At 45.2% G+C, this 15,027-nt stretch overlaps 1 protein-coding gene across 7 annotated transcripts in view; it reads left to right on the forward strand.

Annotated features, from left to right (window-relative positions):
* AIFM1 (apoptosis inducing factor mitochondria associated 1) overlaps window positions 1–15,027 on the forward strand; it is a 136,143-nt gene that overhangs the window by 101,861 nt on the left and 19,255 nt on the right. For all 7 annotated transcript variants that reach the window (XM_033945167.1, XM_033945168.1, XM_033945170.1 and 4 more), the window contains 2 exons: window positions 1,389–1,513; window positions 10,063–10,256. In XM_033945167.1, coding sequence (XP_033801058.1) covers window positions 1,389–1,513; window positions 10,063–10,256 — 319 coding nt within the window. The remainder of the gene's footprint in view (window positions 1–1,388; window positions 1,514–10,062; window positions 10,257–15,027) is intronic.

Raw genomic sequence — 15,027 nt, forward strand, 5'->3', positions numbered from 1 at the left:
GGCCCATGATAGACAAATTTCTGCGCAGGATCATAACGCACCAAGGACTGATGATTCTAGTAGCACCAGACTGGCTAAAGTGACCGTGTTATATAGATTGGTCCATCTGTAAAGGGACCAAGGTCTCGGACTTCCATGTTATTTAAGACTGCTCACGCAGGGTCCAATTGACCTAGAGCATCCAGAACGCGTTGGTCATACAGCATTGCTCTTGAGCGTGCAAAGGCTATTTGGATGGCTTCTAAGATGTAGGAAAAAAGAGACTTTAGCCCGCATATGCAAAAGCATGATCTTACATTTCTTAACATTAAATCTTAGCTGCCATATTTCAGACTAATCTTCAAGCTTCACTTGGTCCTCCATGCTGTTTGCTGGCTGCCAGTAGGAGGAGTCAGCGGTGCATCTGGATTGTGAGCAGCCCTGTCTTCGGTCCTGTCTCAGTCCCACTAAACCGACTGACAATAATGAAGCCAGATGCCGCGGGGGTCTTCTCTCTTGTTAATTCACTGTAGGTTCTGCCGGTCTCGATTTCAGAAGGGGGGGGCGATATCAAAACTGGCAGAGCCTTTAGCGATTTGGCAATAGGGAAGGCCCGTGCGGCATCTGGCTGCTCACAATCCGGATGTGCCACTGACTCCTCACTCCCCACTCCTTCCGCTGGCAAACAGCATGGAGGACTGCCGTGGCCACCATCGGGTGGAATCAGCTGCCTGCTTCGCATGTCAGGCCTGCCCCTGACCTACAACTCTGTTCCCCACAGCCCGTTAGGCTTAAATTGGGATATTTTTTTTAAACTATGGTAATAGACTCAAATATAACAGAGATCCCCATTTTTTTGGCTCAAAAATCTTAGTTGATATTTGAGTATATGTGATAATCATAACTGCAGCAGTACATCTTGTGACTTTCACTAGCTGCATTGATGTCCTGTCCAGCTCCATTGATCTCAGCCTGGTTTTCTTGGCATAACATGATTACTATTTCTAGGCCAGATTTCCTCATGGTTAGTTGCATCAAGTATGCAGATAAACATGACCACCAGTACCTCTAATTCTAGAAGTCTTCTGATTAGGAGACAACTTACTGTGACAGGTATATAATCTGCTTGTGCTCAGCCCTGAATTAATACCTTTGGCCTTGTGACAGGAAGTCCTAGAGTCTGTTTTGTTAGCTGGATTCAGACTCAAAACTTCTCTGTGATATTAAATTATGACTTCAGCATCTTGACAGATTTTGAAGCGCAAAACAACATATTTGCAGTGGAGAAGGAGCAAAGGGAACAAGCAACCATCTTAGTCAGTGTCTCTCTAGCACTCCCTTTGTTCATTTCTGATTGTGAACAGGTATATATACCTGTAGTTGTTGACTTTATTTTCATTTTATCAAAGGAGTGATTTGGGCCCTGATGTTGGGTATGAAGCAATTGGCCTTGTCGACAGCAGTTTACCCACTGTAGGAGTTTTTGCAAAAGCAACTACAAGAGACACACCAAAATCTGCAGCAGAGGAATCCGGTAAGAAAAGTCTGAATGTATTTGTATATCTGTCTAGATCTTTTAAAAGTGAGATGAGAGAAGTTGACTATGGCCAAGATATGTAGGCATTTCAAACTACAAATAATGCATAATAGGTACATATTTGAAAAGAAATTTGTATCCACGTTCATATGTCTCTTCTTTTTATCTCCCCATTTCCCCTTGTTGTTTTTGGGGTTATTTTCCTTGGTTGTGTTTTATTTTACTTTTTACTTTGAAAAAAATCAGAGGTTCCATGGCATTGGATCTATTGTGTACTAGCTTGCAGTCTCTATGCTTAAGATGCTTGTTCTTGTTATCTGCAGTTTTTACTATAAAGACCTCTTATTAAATTAAAAAATAAATAAATTTATAGAACAAAGGGTCATGGCCTTTTTCTGAGAAGTTCTGCAAGAAAAGGACATTTCTCTAGGTAAATGAAAATTTTGCTCTGTGCTCTGGTGATTTATCTGGGGATAAAAGAGTACGTACAGTTTTATAAATAATGTGACTTTATAAAGCAAACATTTATTTTTTCACTAGTTTTCCATAGTTGTAAAACTTAGAGCCTGTTTTACAAAGCCGCAGTAATGGCCCCGAAGCCCATAGAGATTTAAAGGGCTTCGGGGCAGTTGCTGCGCAGCTTTGTAAAACAGGCCCTTAGTTTCTGCTAGAATAGAAGCAACTTCAGATAGCCTCTAGAAGGCACAGCAGGACCTAGTTGTCTTCATTCTCTTCCGCCTTCCCCAACTCCTGCTCATTCCGAGCACATCTCTTCATTTCTAGTCAGTTATTCTAATTAGGATAATAAGAGGAGTGTTTTCTTTATAGAGTTATAATTTACATTTTATGCTTGATGAGAAGCAAACGTTAAATAAATCACACAGTATATCGTATAATCTTAAGTCTTTTTAGATTTATCTAATATTCCTAGTACCTTAACAAATTTTAGTTAATTAAACGCCTCAGTAATACTAAGATGCAGACAGCAGTCCAGCAGCAAGAGGAGTGCTATCAAGTCTTTTGTGTTGTGTCACAGGTATGATTATCTCCCAGTTGGTGAGAAGTTATTTGTTTGGGCTCGATGCAAAGAGCTCCTAGCTCTCAAAGAATGAGTCTGTTCTCTAGAGGCTACAGTGGCAGATTTGGAGGAGCTGAGGGAGACAGACAGGTACATAGAGGAGACCTATAGAGATATTGCAGAGTAGTCCCATCTCCCAGTCTTTCTGCCTCTATGCTGCCTTGGAGGAGGGAGGTCTCCTAAAAGGATAGAATTATCCAGGTGAAGTAGAAAGTAATCCTGTAGATAGGATATGTCTACCAGGGAATGCAATATCCTCTTGCACCGAGGATGTGTCTCTATGGCCTTCTGAGGAAAGGGATATGTCAGCTTTGTCTCCATTGCTTTTTAACATTTATTTGGCCTCTTTAGGCAATAGATTATCTCAGTTCAAAATTAAATTATTTAGCTATGCAGATGACATCAATGTTTTAATTCCTGTACAAACTTCTTTCTCTCAAATCAATCAAACTGTTATCGATATTCTACAGACAATTGAATTTTGGATGGCAGATTTCAAATTGAAAATTAATACAGAAAAAAACCAAATTTTCTTTGCATCACCAAATTTAAATGTAGTTGTTACATAAATGGTAGTCTATAGCGTCCAGCCAACCATAAAAATATTTGGTGTAATTCTAGATCGTACCCTTACTATGAAAAATCAGGTTGACTTGTTGGTTCGAAAGGGTTTCTATACTCTATGGAAACTATGAACTATTAGAGCATATTTTGATGTTAACTCCTTTCGACTGTTGGTTCAATCATTGGTCCTTAGTCAGCTAGATTATTGTAACATCGTTCATCTTGCTGGTGCTCAAAAAAATCTTCAAAGACTGCGCATAATTCAGAATGCAGCAGTCAGACTGATTTTTGATTTAAAGAAGTATGACCATGTCCCCGATTTCTATCGTCGATTGCACTGGCTTCCAGTTGAGGCACGAGTTAAATTCAAGTTTGGCTGTATTTATTTTAAGGTATTAACAGGCTTAATTTCAGAGTAGCTTATGGAATCTTTCATTATTACAAATTCTAAACATTCTAGAAAATCTCATTCATTATTTTTGTTTCCTTCTGTAAAGGGATATAAATATAAGAAATTCCAGGAACGATTGCTGTCTTTTCAGGCAGCCTCATGGATTAGGAATCTAACTCACATATATATTGGATGTTTATTCATTTGTATTACTAGTCTCTATGAACCGCATATAATTTAATGGTATTTGTGGTATACAAGTGAGTTTTTATGTTATGTTATGTTATGTTGTAATTGGTGATTCCATCAGTAGTCATGTAGATAGCTGATTGGCTGGTCACTTGCCTGCCTGATGCGAAGGTGGTGGACCTAATAACATCAGCTAGATAGGATTTTAGATAGTGTAGGGAAGTAGTCAGATGACTTGTTATATGTGGGTACCAATGACATAGGAAAATGTGGGAAGGAGGTTCTGGAAGCCAAATTTAGGCTCAAGTAGAAAGCTAAATCCAGATCCGTCAGGGTTGCATTTTCAGAAATGCTCCCTGTTTCACACATAGGACCCAAGAGGCATGCAGAGCTTCAAAGTTTCAATGCATGATTGAGATGATAGTGCAGGGATGAGGGATTTAGATTTGTTGGGAACTGGGCAGCATTCTGAGGAAGGGGGAACCTTTTCCACAAGGATGGACTCTAACCTAACCAAGATGGAACTAGGCTTCTGGCACTAACATTTAAAAAGGAGATAGAGCAGCTTTTAAACCAAAATGGGGGAGGGGGAGGTGACAGTCACCCAGGAGCATATGGTTTGGCGTGTAATATCCTTGAAGGATACTATTAAAAAAGAACATTTAGGGAATCCCAATAGAGAGGTTTCAGTAATCGTGAAAGGAAGCCAGGTATGCTCAATCGGAAAACAGAGGGATTTTTTAGTGTGCAAATTATCCCCATCAACTTCTAAGCAGCCTATAGATGCAGGAAAAAAATACAATTTGTATACAAATGCTAGAAGCCTAAAAAAATAAGATGGAAGAGTTAGAGTATATAGCACTAAATGAAGAGGTTGATTTAATAGGCATCTCAGAGGACCTGGTGGAAGGAGGACAATCAATGGGACACTGTGTTATCAGGGTATAAGCTATATTGCAATGATAGTGGATCAAATTGGAGGGAGGTTACACTATATGTTAAAGAGGGAATTGAGTCAAATAATAAACATTCTACAGGAAATAAATAGATGAAATGTTTACAGTAATTATGAAAGATTGCAGATTGAGCAACTGTATAATAATAGGTGATTTCAATTACTTGATGTAAATATAAAATGAATAAAGAATTTAAAAAAAATAGTCTACTCTCTTCCAATACAAGGAGAAAACAGAGTTCAACAAGTGGAGTACATATAACAAAGTGGAGAAAAAAGTCCTCGGTTAAAGCTAAAACCTAGCTAGGGACCCACTGCCACAGCCCAACAGGTCAGAAAAAACTCCACTTATCAGAAATGGTTCTCAAGGGTGAAGATTCAGAGGAACTGAAATAAATCTCAGTGAACCTGGAAGACATATTGAGCCAAGTTGACAACTTAAAAGTGATAAATCACTTGTAGTGGATGGTGTACACCCAAGGGTGCTGAAAGAACTCAAACATGAAATTGCTGATCTGCTGTTAGTTATCTGTAACCTGTTAGTAAAATCATCCATTGTAACTGAAGATTAGAGGGTGGCCAATTTAATGCTAATTTTTTAGAAGGGTTCCAGGGGTGATCCAGGCAACTATAGACAGGTAAGCCTGACTGCAGTGCCAGGAAAGATAGTGAAAATTATTTTAAGGAATAAAGTTACGAAACTCATAGACAAACATGGTTTAAAGGGATAGAGTCAGTATGGGTTCAGCGAAGGGATTTCTTGCCTCACCAATTTGCTCCATTTCTTTGAAGGCATGAATTAACATGTGGGCCGGTGAGATCAGATTGGGGCCATCAGCGTCTGAGCTGCAACGGCGATGGGTGACGCAATTCAAGATTGGCAGTGGGACTCCTTCTCCCCCCGGCATCAACAGCACTTCAGATCGGCAACGTGGTGCTCAGCCCAAAGCTTCCCCTCTGATGCAGCTTCCTGTTTCCGCCCAGGCAGTTCAAGTCAGAGGGAAGGTTTGACCTGAGCACCGCGGTTGCCGATCTGAAGTGCTGTTGATGCTGGGGGAGAAGGAGGCCCGTTGCCGAACTTGAGTGTTATCGTGGGGGGGGAGGGGGGCGTTACCGATCTTGTTGCCAAAATCAGAAAGAAAGGTGAGAGAGATGGGCCTGTGGTGGATTGAGAGATTGAGAGAAGGGGGCAGATGATGGAAGTGGGAAGAAGGGGGAGAGAGAAGTGGGCAGATGATGGAAGTGAGGAGAAGGGGGGAGATGATGGAAGTGGGGAGAAGGGGAGAGAGAAGAGGGCAGATGATGGAAGTGGGGAGAAGGGAGAGCAAATGCTGAATGGAAGTGGAGAAAGAGAACACATACTGGATGGAAGGAGGGATAAAGAAAAAGGACATATACTGGATGGGGGAAGAAGATAGAATTAGTGAGATAGTGGAGGGATGAAGGAAAGGGGTGGCATGCTGTGGGTAGACACAGTGAAAAGAGGGAAACTGAGGACTGCATAGTAAGAAAGAATTTAATTTAGACGGAGGCAGAAAATAAAGAAGGAAGACCAGAGAAGAAAAGGAAAGGAGAGAGAGATGCTAGAGAACGGGGAAGGAGACAGAGAGAGATGCTAAAAACCACAGGGGGGAGGGAAAGAGAGATGAAAGTAGAAAGATGCCAGACCATGAGGGAACAGAGGGAAGATGATGGATGCCAGACCAAAGGGGGAGATCTAGAGGAGAGACGGCAGGGGGAGACAGATAGTTTCTGGAAGGGGCAGACAGTGGATGGAACGGGCAGATGGTGGATTGAAGAGACAGGGAAGACGCTGGAAGGAAAAGAGTGAAAAGAAGATGAAAGCAGAAACCAGAGAAGACAAAAGGTAGAAAAAAATTATTTTATTTCTATTTTGTCATTAGAATATATCAGATTTGAAATATATATCCTGCTAGAGGCATAACTGGGGACTGCAAAGCCCAGGCAGTGCTTCTTTAGCTTCTAGCTAGCTTAAGGCTCTCTCTGACCAGGAGTCACTCCCCTAACACTATTCCTGTCATGTGTGACTGCAGTATTCTGTTAGCATGACATTTCTGTGTAGCATTCTGTAATAATTTGGCTTGTTCAGTTTTCTTGATAGGGGAGGGGAGACAGGGTTTTTTTTTGGTCCATGGTCTGTATATTTGTATTTATAAAATGACAATTGTACAGAATATTGTTTCTTTTTATACTTTAATAAAATACGTTCAATATAAAATCATCACTGAGGCTTGTGCGGATGAGATCAGATGGTTTGCGGGGACTGAGCTCGCAGAGATGGGGCGGAAATGTTTTTTTAAATTTCAGTCTTAGTAGTTTGCCGGTCCACAAAGTAATTATTTTATTTCTGCCGGTCCACAGGTGTAAAAAGTTGAAGAACATTGATCTAGATTTCCAGAAAGCTTTCAATAAAGTTCCTCGTGAGAGACTAGAAAAACTAAAAAGTTATGGGATTGGAGGCAATGTTTTGTTGTGGATTGGGAATTGGTTATTTGAAATCAATAAATGGACCATTTTTCTCAGTAGAGTGCTGCAGAGACCAGTTATATTTAACATATTTATAAATTATCTGGAAATTGGAACAATGATTAAATTTGCAAATAACACAAAACTATTCAAAGTGGTTATACATATAGAGGGGCATAATAAAAAAAAAAACGTCTAAGTCCCCTTTTGACCTAAGGACTTAAACGTTGAAAGTAGAAGCAGGGAAAATGTCCATAATCAAAAAAAAACATCCAAATGGAGGTTTGTTTTGATAATGGCCTGCCTCTACATTCAGCTGTTTAAACGTCCAGACCACCACTATGTCTACACTTATACCCCACGACGTCTATCCCCATAATGAACCAAAAAACGCCTAAGCCCCAAACGTCCAACACAAGGGCTTTTAGGCGAAGGAGGAGCCAGTCCTTCGCCTAAAAGCTGGATTCTGTAACCGGTGTCTGTCAAAAACAACACTGATTAAAGAATCCATTCCCCCCCCCACGACATCGGGGCAAGAGGGAGTACAGGCCCTCTTGCCCCGCGGCACCCCCGACCTCCCCGACGACATCGGGGCAAGAGGGAGACCAAGCCCTCTTGCCCCGCGGCACCGACCCCCCCCCCCCCCCCCCCCCCCCCCCGATTACATTCGGGGCAAGAGGGAGACCAAGCCCTCTTGCCTCGTGGCACCCCCGACCTCCCCAACGACATCGGGGCAAGAGGGAGTCCAAGCTCTCTTGCCCCGCGGCACTGCCCCCCCAATTACATTTGGGGCAAGAGGGAGCCCAAGCCCTCTTGCCCCGGGCACCCATGGCACCCCCCGATTACGATCAGGCCAGGAGGGAGCCCAAGCCTTCCTGGCCTCTCGCCCCCACTCCCCTACACAATCGGGCAGGAGGGAGCCCAACCCCTCCTGCCCAGGCGGACCCCCTATCCCCCACCCCCCACTACTATACAGGCAGGAGGGATCCCAGGCCCTCCTGTCCTCAACACAACCCCCCCAACGACCGCCCCCCCCCAAACCCCCGATCGGCCCGACCCGTGACCCCCCACGACCCCGCCCACCCACAATCCCACCCCCCATACCTGTAAAATGTTGGCCAGATGGACGGGTACCAAACCCGCTCGTCCAGCAGGCCAGCCGGCTGCAGAATGGGGCCGGATTGGCCCAGGCATCTGAAACCCCGCCCACAGGTGGGGCCTAAGGCCCCTGGGCCAACCAGAATAGTCCCGGGAGACTTAGGCCCCTCCTGTGGGCGGGGCCTTAGGCACATGGGCCCAACCCCTGCGTGCTTGTATGTGGTGCGCGTGCTGTTGAAGCGGCGCCGGCTTGACAGGGGAGTTCAGATGTCCTGCACATGTGTTAAAAGGATGGCGGCCGGCTTGAATCAGAAGCTGGGAGGCTCTGGTGAACAGAAAAGACATCGGCCAAAGAGGGAAGAGAGCCGCACGGGGACCCAGGGGAAAGGAAGCCACCATGCTACACGCTACACCACGGTACCCACCCCTGGGCCATCATAGTAAACCTTGGTTGTGGAACGAATTGTTTCAGTTTACATTGTGGCCTATGGGGACATGTGCTTTGATATACGAGTACTTTGAATTAAGAGCATGCTTCTGGAAAAAATTATGCTCGTAAACCAAGGTACCACTGTACTCTGAAAGTAGGACTGACCATAACTACCTTGCCTTGAGGAACAGATTAAAAACTTACCTATGTGATAAATTCATTTAACTCGGTGCCTCTGCAATCTCTCCTGATAATGTAACCGTTCTCCACAGTACATTGCAACAATTTAGCCTCCCTCAATAGTACTCTCAGACTTCTCCCTATCGTAGGAGTAACAGCGGGATCTGGATAGTCGCTACTGCTGCCCATACACCCCCTCCTTACTTTCTCCTGTCCCAATTAACTAAGAGACAACACATAATTTGGAACATAGCCGCAGCTCAATTTATTAATCAAGAACAGCAAATAAATTAATTTGCATATATTAACATCCTCAACACATTAAACTTCAATAGAACAACATCTGCAAGCTCCTCCTGAGCTACCCGGTGTAAACATCAATAAATTGCCCCCAACCCCGCCATAAACAGCAAGAGTCTGAGGGGTGGCATGACCTCATGCCCCTTTAACCGGGTCACCTGTCCCCAAGGCACAGCTTCCAGCCGGCCCACCGCTCATCGCCGGATCCCCAGGACCCAGTATCTCGGGAGACCCGCGTTCCCGAGCTACCAAGGCCACCACCTAATGGGTGGGTGGGTGGGGAAATAAGCAACCCTGGAGGACCCTGAAAAAGCCGAGTCCTCCAAGGTCCCGGCTTTATCACCTCCCCCACGCCGTCCTTTCTACTGCCTACCCAATCCTTCGCCAGCCTTTTGGCGCGAACCACTCCCCCAACTATTTCCCTAACTGTTTTCTACTCCTGTCCCTCTTCTCTACCAGCCTGCCTCGTGGGCGACATATGGGCCTTCCAGCCCCATGTTACACTTCGCCCATCGAGACAGGCTCTCGGGCTACTCTTTCTTCCTTGCCTACTTCCATTTGATGTAACTTTTACCTGTGTTACATAGGCCTCCTCCTCAGTGTGTTATAACTGCTTCTCCTCTCATAACAATGTAACCCTCCTCCACAATGTTTTTTATAATTCTCTCCCTTTTATGACAGTTCTGCCTTCTCCTTCTATGTGATGTAACTTTTCCCCCTGATGTTGCATGGGCCTCTTATCTTGTAAATCGCCTTGAACCTATTCTGGAGAAGTGCAATTAAGAAATCCTGATTAGATTAGATTAATTTGCTCATATGTAGTACATGTGCAGAATGGGCTGGCCGTCTCGGCTTACTATGTGTATGCTTGTAGGCACTGGCATTCGATCAGAGAGTAAAATGGAAGAAGAGGCCAAAGCACTCTCTATCCCTGTCCCTGTCGCTTCAGCTCAGGCACAACAGCAAGGCGAGGATTATGGAAAAGGCATCGTTTTTTATTTAAGAGACAGTGTTGTTGTGGGAATTGTTTTGTGGAATGTCTTCAACAGGATGCCAATTGCCAGAAAGGTAGGTACTATAAGATTTTCAATTCAAGAAAGTGTGCTTTTCATAAATTTGAAAAAATGTTGTTTACTTTGAAATTATTATATCGCATTGGATGTCTAACAGCAGTGGAATGAAGTACAGTATCTGTCTTCTCTTTGCTATGAAATTTAAAGTGAGTGTAAATGGGAGTGCAGTTGAATGCGGACAGAGTGAGAAGAAAGGGGGACCATATCCTAGATATAGAGTATTTCTGAGTGTGCTCTTCTGCTGCTCTTCCTGACAGTATAATGCAAGAATGTCTGTATAATATGATAAGAATATAGAAGTGCAGTGCAGGTTCAGGTCAAAGATCCATAAAACCCAGCATCCTGTTTCCAATAGTTGTCATTCTTGGAATTACCCAGTAGTTGAAAAGATGATCACTGCCATTAGGTTTTTCTCCAAAGTAATAATTCCTTTTTTTGTGCTACCACACCAATCCAGTCCCGTACATTTTTTTTTTCTTCAGTGGCTCTCAGAACGGGGAAGTAAACCTTTAAAGTGTGTATTACCAAACGGATTAAAGAGGCAATTGAGGGTAATGAGGTTGTAATGAGGGACCATCATTGCACTGAAGTGTTCCTCCTTCTGCCCTCAATAATAGTATAAACGATAGTAAATACTAAACAGTTCAATTGTTATTTATCTGATGAATAGGAGGCAGGTTATGGCGATCATACAGCGCTGAACCAATATAATGTAGTTTTAATGCTCTAAAACACCCCTGTGTTCTGTTGAAAATGGCCTCCCTACGACTCGAGTTTCACCAACAGCGTCGTCAGGAAGGGGGCTAAGAAGAAATGAAAATAAAAATGTCCGTGACTTTTTGGTTGAAAATTCAAACAAATAAACTTTATTAGATCATAGTTAAAATTAGCAAAAGAATCCTTCCATAATAATCTCTATAATAAAACCCTAAGCCACGCATGCGCACTTCCACTTGCGTGTTCCGTATGTCCGTGGCCTGAAGAAGTGCGCATGCGCGACTACAACACACTCGCGGCCCTGTGAGGCAGTGGCAGCAACCGAGTGGTGGAGAGCAGCCCCGCTCTGCCCGTTGACCCTCCACAAACCTCCCGGCTCCAGCGGCAGAGGAAATCGGCAGTAGAAGGCCGCGAAACAGCGTGTTTAAAGTGCTGCCTACGCGGCTGGAGCCTGGAGGTTTGTCGGCGGTGGGAGGGTCAGGAGCAGGCCAGAACAGCAGAACAACGGCAGTAAAAGAAGGGAAGGGGCCGAACGAAGCAGGTAAGAGAAGACAAGATCGCGGTAAGAGAAGGGAAAGGGGGGTGGGGGAAAATGCTGCGCTGCTGCTTCTGCACAGGAAAAGCGGGGGGGGGGGGATAGGAGGGAAGTGGGATGGAAATGCTGCATAGGGAAGTGGGATGGAAATGCTGCTGCACAGGGAAATGGGGAAAAATGACAAGACAGACAGCGGGAGGGAGGGAGAGAGACAGAAAGAAAGAAAGACACAGGGTCAGAGAGAGGGACAGAAAGACAGACAGAGAAAGGGGGCTAGGGAGAGAGAGAGAGTCAGCGGGAGGGATACAGACAGACATATATTCTAGCACCCGTTAATGTAACGGGCTTAATGATTACATAATAAAACCCTAAGCGGCGCATGCGCACTCCTACCTGCGTGTACCGTATGTCCGTGGCCGGAAAGAGTGCACTTGCGCGCCTACAACTGCCCCACACTCGCAAAGGGAGAAGATACAGAAACAAAGAAAGACTGACAGACAGCCAGGGAGAGAGACAGTAAGGCAGGGGGCCAGGGAAGAGACACAGGGGGACAGAGACAGAAAGAAAGGGGGGCAGGGAGAGAGATAAAAAAACATAAAGGAAGAAAGAAAGAAAAGCCTCAGCGACCCATTGTGCTAAAAGTCTACACATCTATTCTAGCATCCGTTAATATAACGGTCTTAAATACTAATACTATAATAGTGTTTATAAACTTACTCTCAGAACCACAGGAACCCGGAACACCTCAAAGAGAGTAACAAAAGCAGAGCGGAACTTCGCCGCTACTGTCCCTGATTTAAATGCACTCTGGGATAAAACACATCACAAAATGACACAGGATTCATAGCATACCTTGCTAGTTCAAATAGTCACAGATGCAGACTCCAGGTAATGTTTTGGCTTAATTGCATATCCGGCCTGTGCTACACTGGAGTGGACTGAACCCTGAAGGGAAAGTCTTTGGCAACTTTGCCAGATGTGGAGGGGATCAAACATTCATCCTACTTGATGGCTGGTTGTGCCTCTGTGGGATCTCAGTCTTGGTCTTGGTAGGGGCTCCTTTTGAGCTTTTGCATTGTTCAATGAATATAATAATGAAGGTATAGCCTTGGGTGGTCCTACTGCATTTACTTTGTTATAGAGTGAAATGGTGCGGTAGCCATGTTGGCCTACTCTTGAAAGTAATATATAGAAATAAAACAAAAACATAAAGGAAAAAATACCTTTTTTATTGGACTAGCTTAATGTAATTTATGATTAGCTTTCGAAGGTAACACCTTCTTCCTTGGATCAGAAATCTTTTGGTTTTATTTTTTGGGATAAAGAGGACTCCAGTTTGATATTAATGTCAAAAGATGTTTAATAATGCATTACTCAAGCAAGGCACATGAAATATATATAGCATATTGCACCTCATTAGCCCCCTGATGTTGTTGGTTCAAATCCCCCACTACTCCTTGTGACCCTGGGAAACTGGAATGGAAGAGAAATATGAGAAATTTAAATACCATATTGGATATAAGTAGTATATAAATAATTAAGAGATAAATAAAATATTATAATGGTGCCAGCATTTTATTGCATACAATTTTAATATAAAAAAACAGCATAAAATTGCTGTTCTAATGACATCATAACACTAACACACGGTAACGTTATAGATGTTATTAGAATGTCTGCAATGCGGGGGGTCACGTGATGCAGCCTACCTGACCGGTTGTGGGAGCGGAGAGCTCCGTCCTGATCCCGCTGAAAACCAGCTATTTCTCAGCACTTTTCCACCCGAGCTGAATCGCGCGATCCTCAGGAGCAGTGCTAGAAGCCTTGCGCTGTTACCCTCGCAGTTCGGGGACGCGCTGCCGTCGGGCATGCCGATTCGCTCGGCAAAGACCTCTCGGGATCGGCCTCAGTCTCCCGCTGTAAAAATGGCGGCGGAGTCAGCGTCATTCACCATCCCTGCGGGAGACTGGATTCAGGAGATTACCCGATCAGTTTCGGCTGCCCTGGCGGATCGCCTCAACAAACTGCAATCGGCAGTTGATGAGGTGCATGAAAAATTCGACTCTCAACAGAGGCGCCTCACTGAAGTGGAACAACGGGTCTCAGGCCAGGAAGACACGTGTGCGTCTCTGGAGGCTCAAATGTCGGCGCTCCGTAAAACTAACAATGACATGCAGGACCAACTTGAGGAGCTGGAAAACCGCAGCCGCCGTAACAACCTGCGGCTGGTTGGTCTACCAGAATCTGTCGGTGATGCTGACCTGTACCGGATCTTCACTATATGGCTGCCGGAGACACTGGGCCTGTCGGGCTCTGGCCTGCACTTTGACTGTGAAAGAGCCCACCGCATTGGCCCTAAATCGGGGGATGGCAAGAGAGCACGCACAGCAATTGCACGTTTCTGTAACTGGAGAGGCAAGGAAGCGCTGCTAAGGGCATACCGCAAGGCTGGAGCCCTGGAATACGAGGGGGTGAAGGTACTGGTCTTTAATGACTATTCAGTGCGAGTTGCCGCCCAACGCAAGTTAATGTCACCTTTCTGCTCTGAGCTTCATAAGAGGGGGATCCAGTTTGCCCTGGTTTTCCCTGCCAAGCTGCGGGTCTGGAGAAATGGTGCCTCTGAGACCCTAACCACTGTGGAGGAGGCCCGCACCTATGTGGGCAATCTGGCAGCCCACCCTCTTCCTTGATCCTCGACCGCCGGGCCTTTGCTGTGCTTTGGATGCCTCGGATGCTGACCTGTGGCGGACACCTGCCGCTCTGACTGTTGCTGTTTGTGTTCTGACGGTTTCTGCTGGTGCATCGGTCGGATCCTTGAGTGGTCTTAGGATCCGAGGTTGGCTGCTTTCTACCACGCCATTTTCGGGTACATCTGGACACCAACCCTCAGCTGTTGGGGCATGGCACTGCTCTTGAACCTATTTCGGCTTGATCTGGACCTCTTATATCCTACATGTTTCTTTTTTGTTCGTTGTAATGGTCCATTTGGGGTGGACAGTTTGCGGGAGGGGGGAGGGTTCTGCTATGGGTAGGCAGTGGGTTTGTTGGGGACAGTGTATGGGTTACACGAATGGGGAGGGGTGGGGGAGGGTGGGAGGGGGGCGAGGGGGGCTAGGGAAGGTTGTTGGGGGTGTATGTATGGGGTTTTGTATGTCGGTGTGATTGTGCTAGGACTGTGGGTTGGATGGAATGGGGGGGAGGTATCGGGGAGGTGCAGACTTATTTGGTATCTGTTGTCTGGCTACTGGGTTCAGCTGGGAGACCCAGGAGTGGTTTTTTCTCTCTTTTCTCTGCTCGGCTCCAGCCCACCTAGAATTGATCCTGGCTGACCTTAAGATACTCACATTCAATGTGGATGGTATCAAGTCTCCTATTAAGCGATCGCGAGTGCTTTCTTGCCTCCGCAAGTTGGGCGCGGATATAGCCTTCCTACAGGAAACGCATCTCTCTCAGCTGGAACATATCAAGTTACGCAGGGGATGGGTGGGGGACGTGTTTTCCTCGGCCTATACGG

Source organism: Geotrypetes seraphini, chromosome 5 (genome assembly GCF_902459505.1).
Source record: "Geotrypetes seraphini chromosome 5, aGeoSer1.1, whole genome shotgun sequence".
NCBI classification, from domain to species: Eukaryota; Metazoa; Chordata; class Amphibia; order Gymnophiona; family Dermophiidae; genus Geotrypetes; species Geotrypetes seraphini.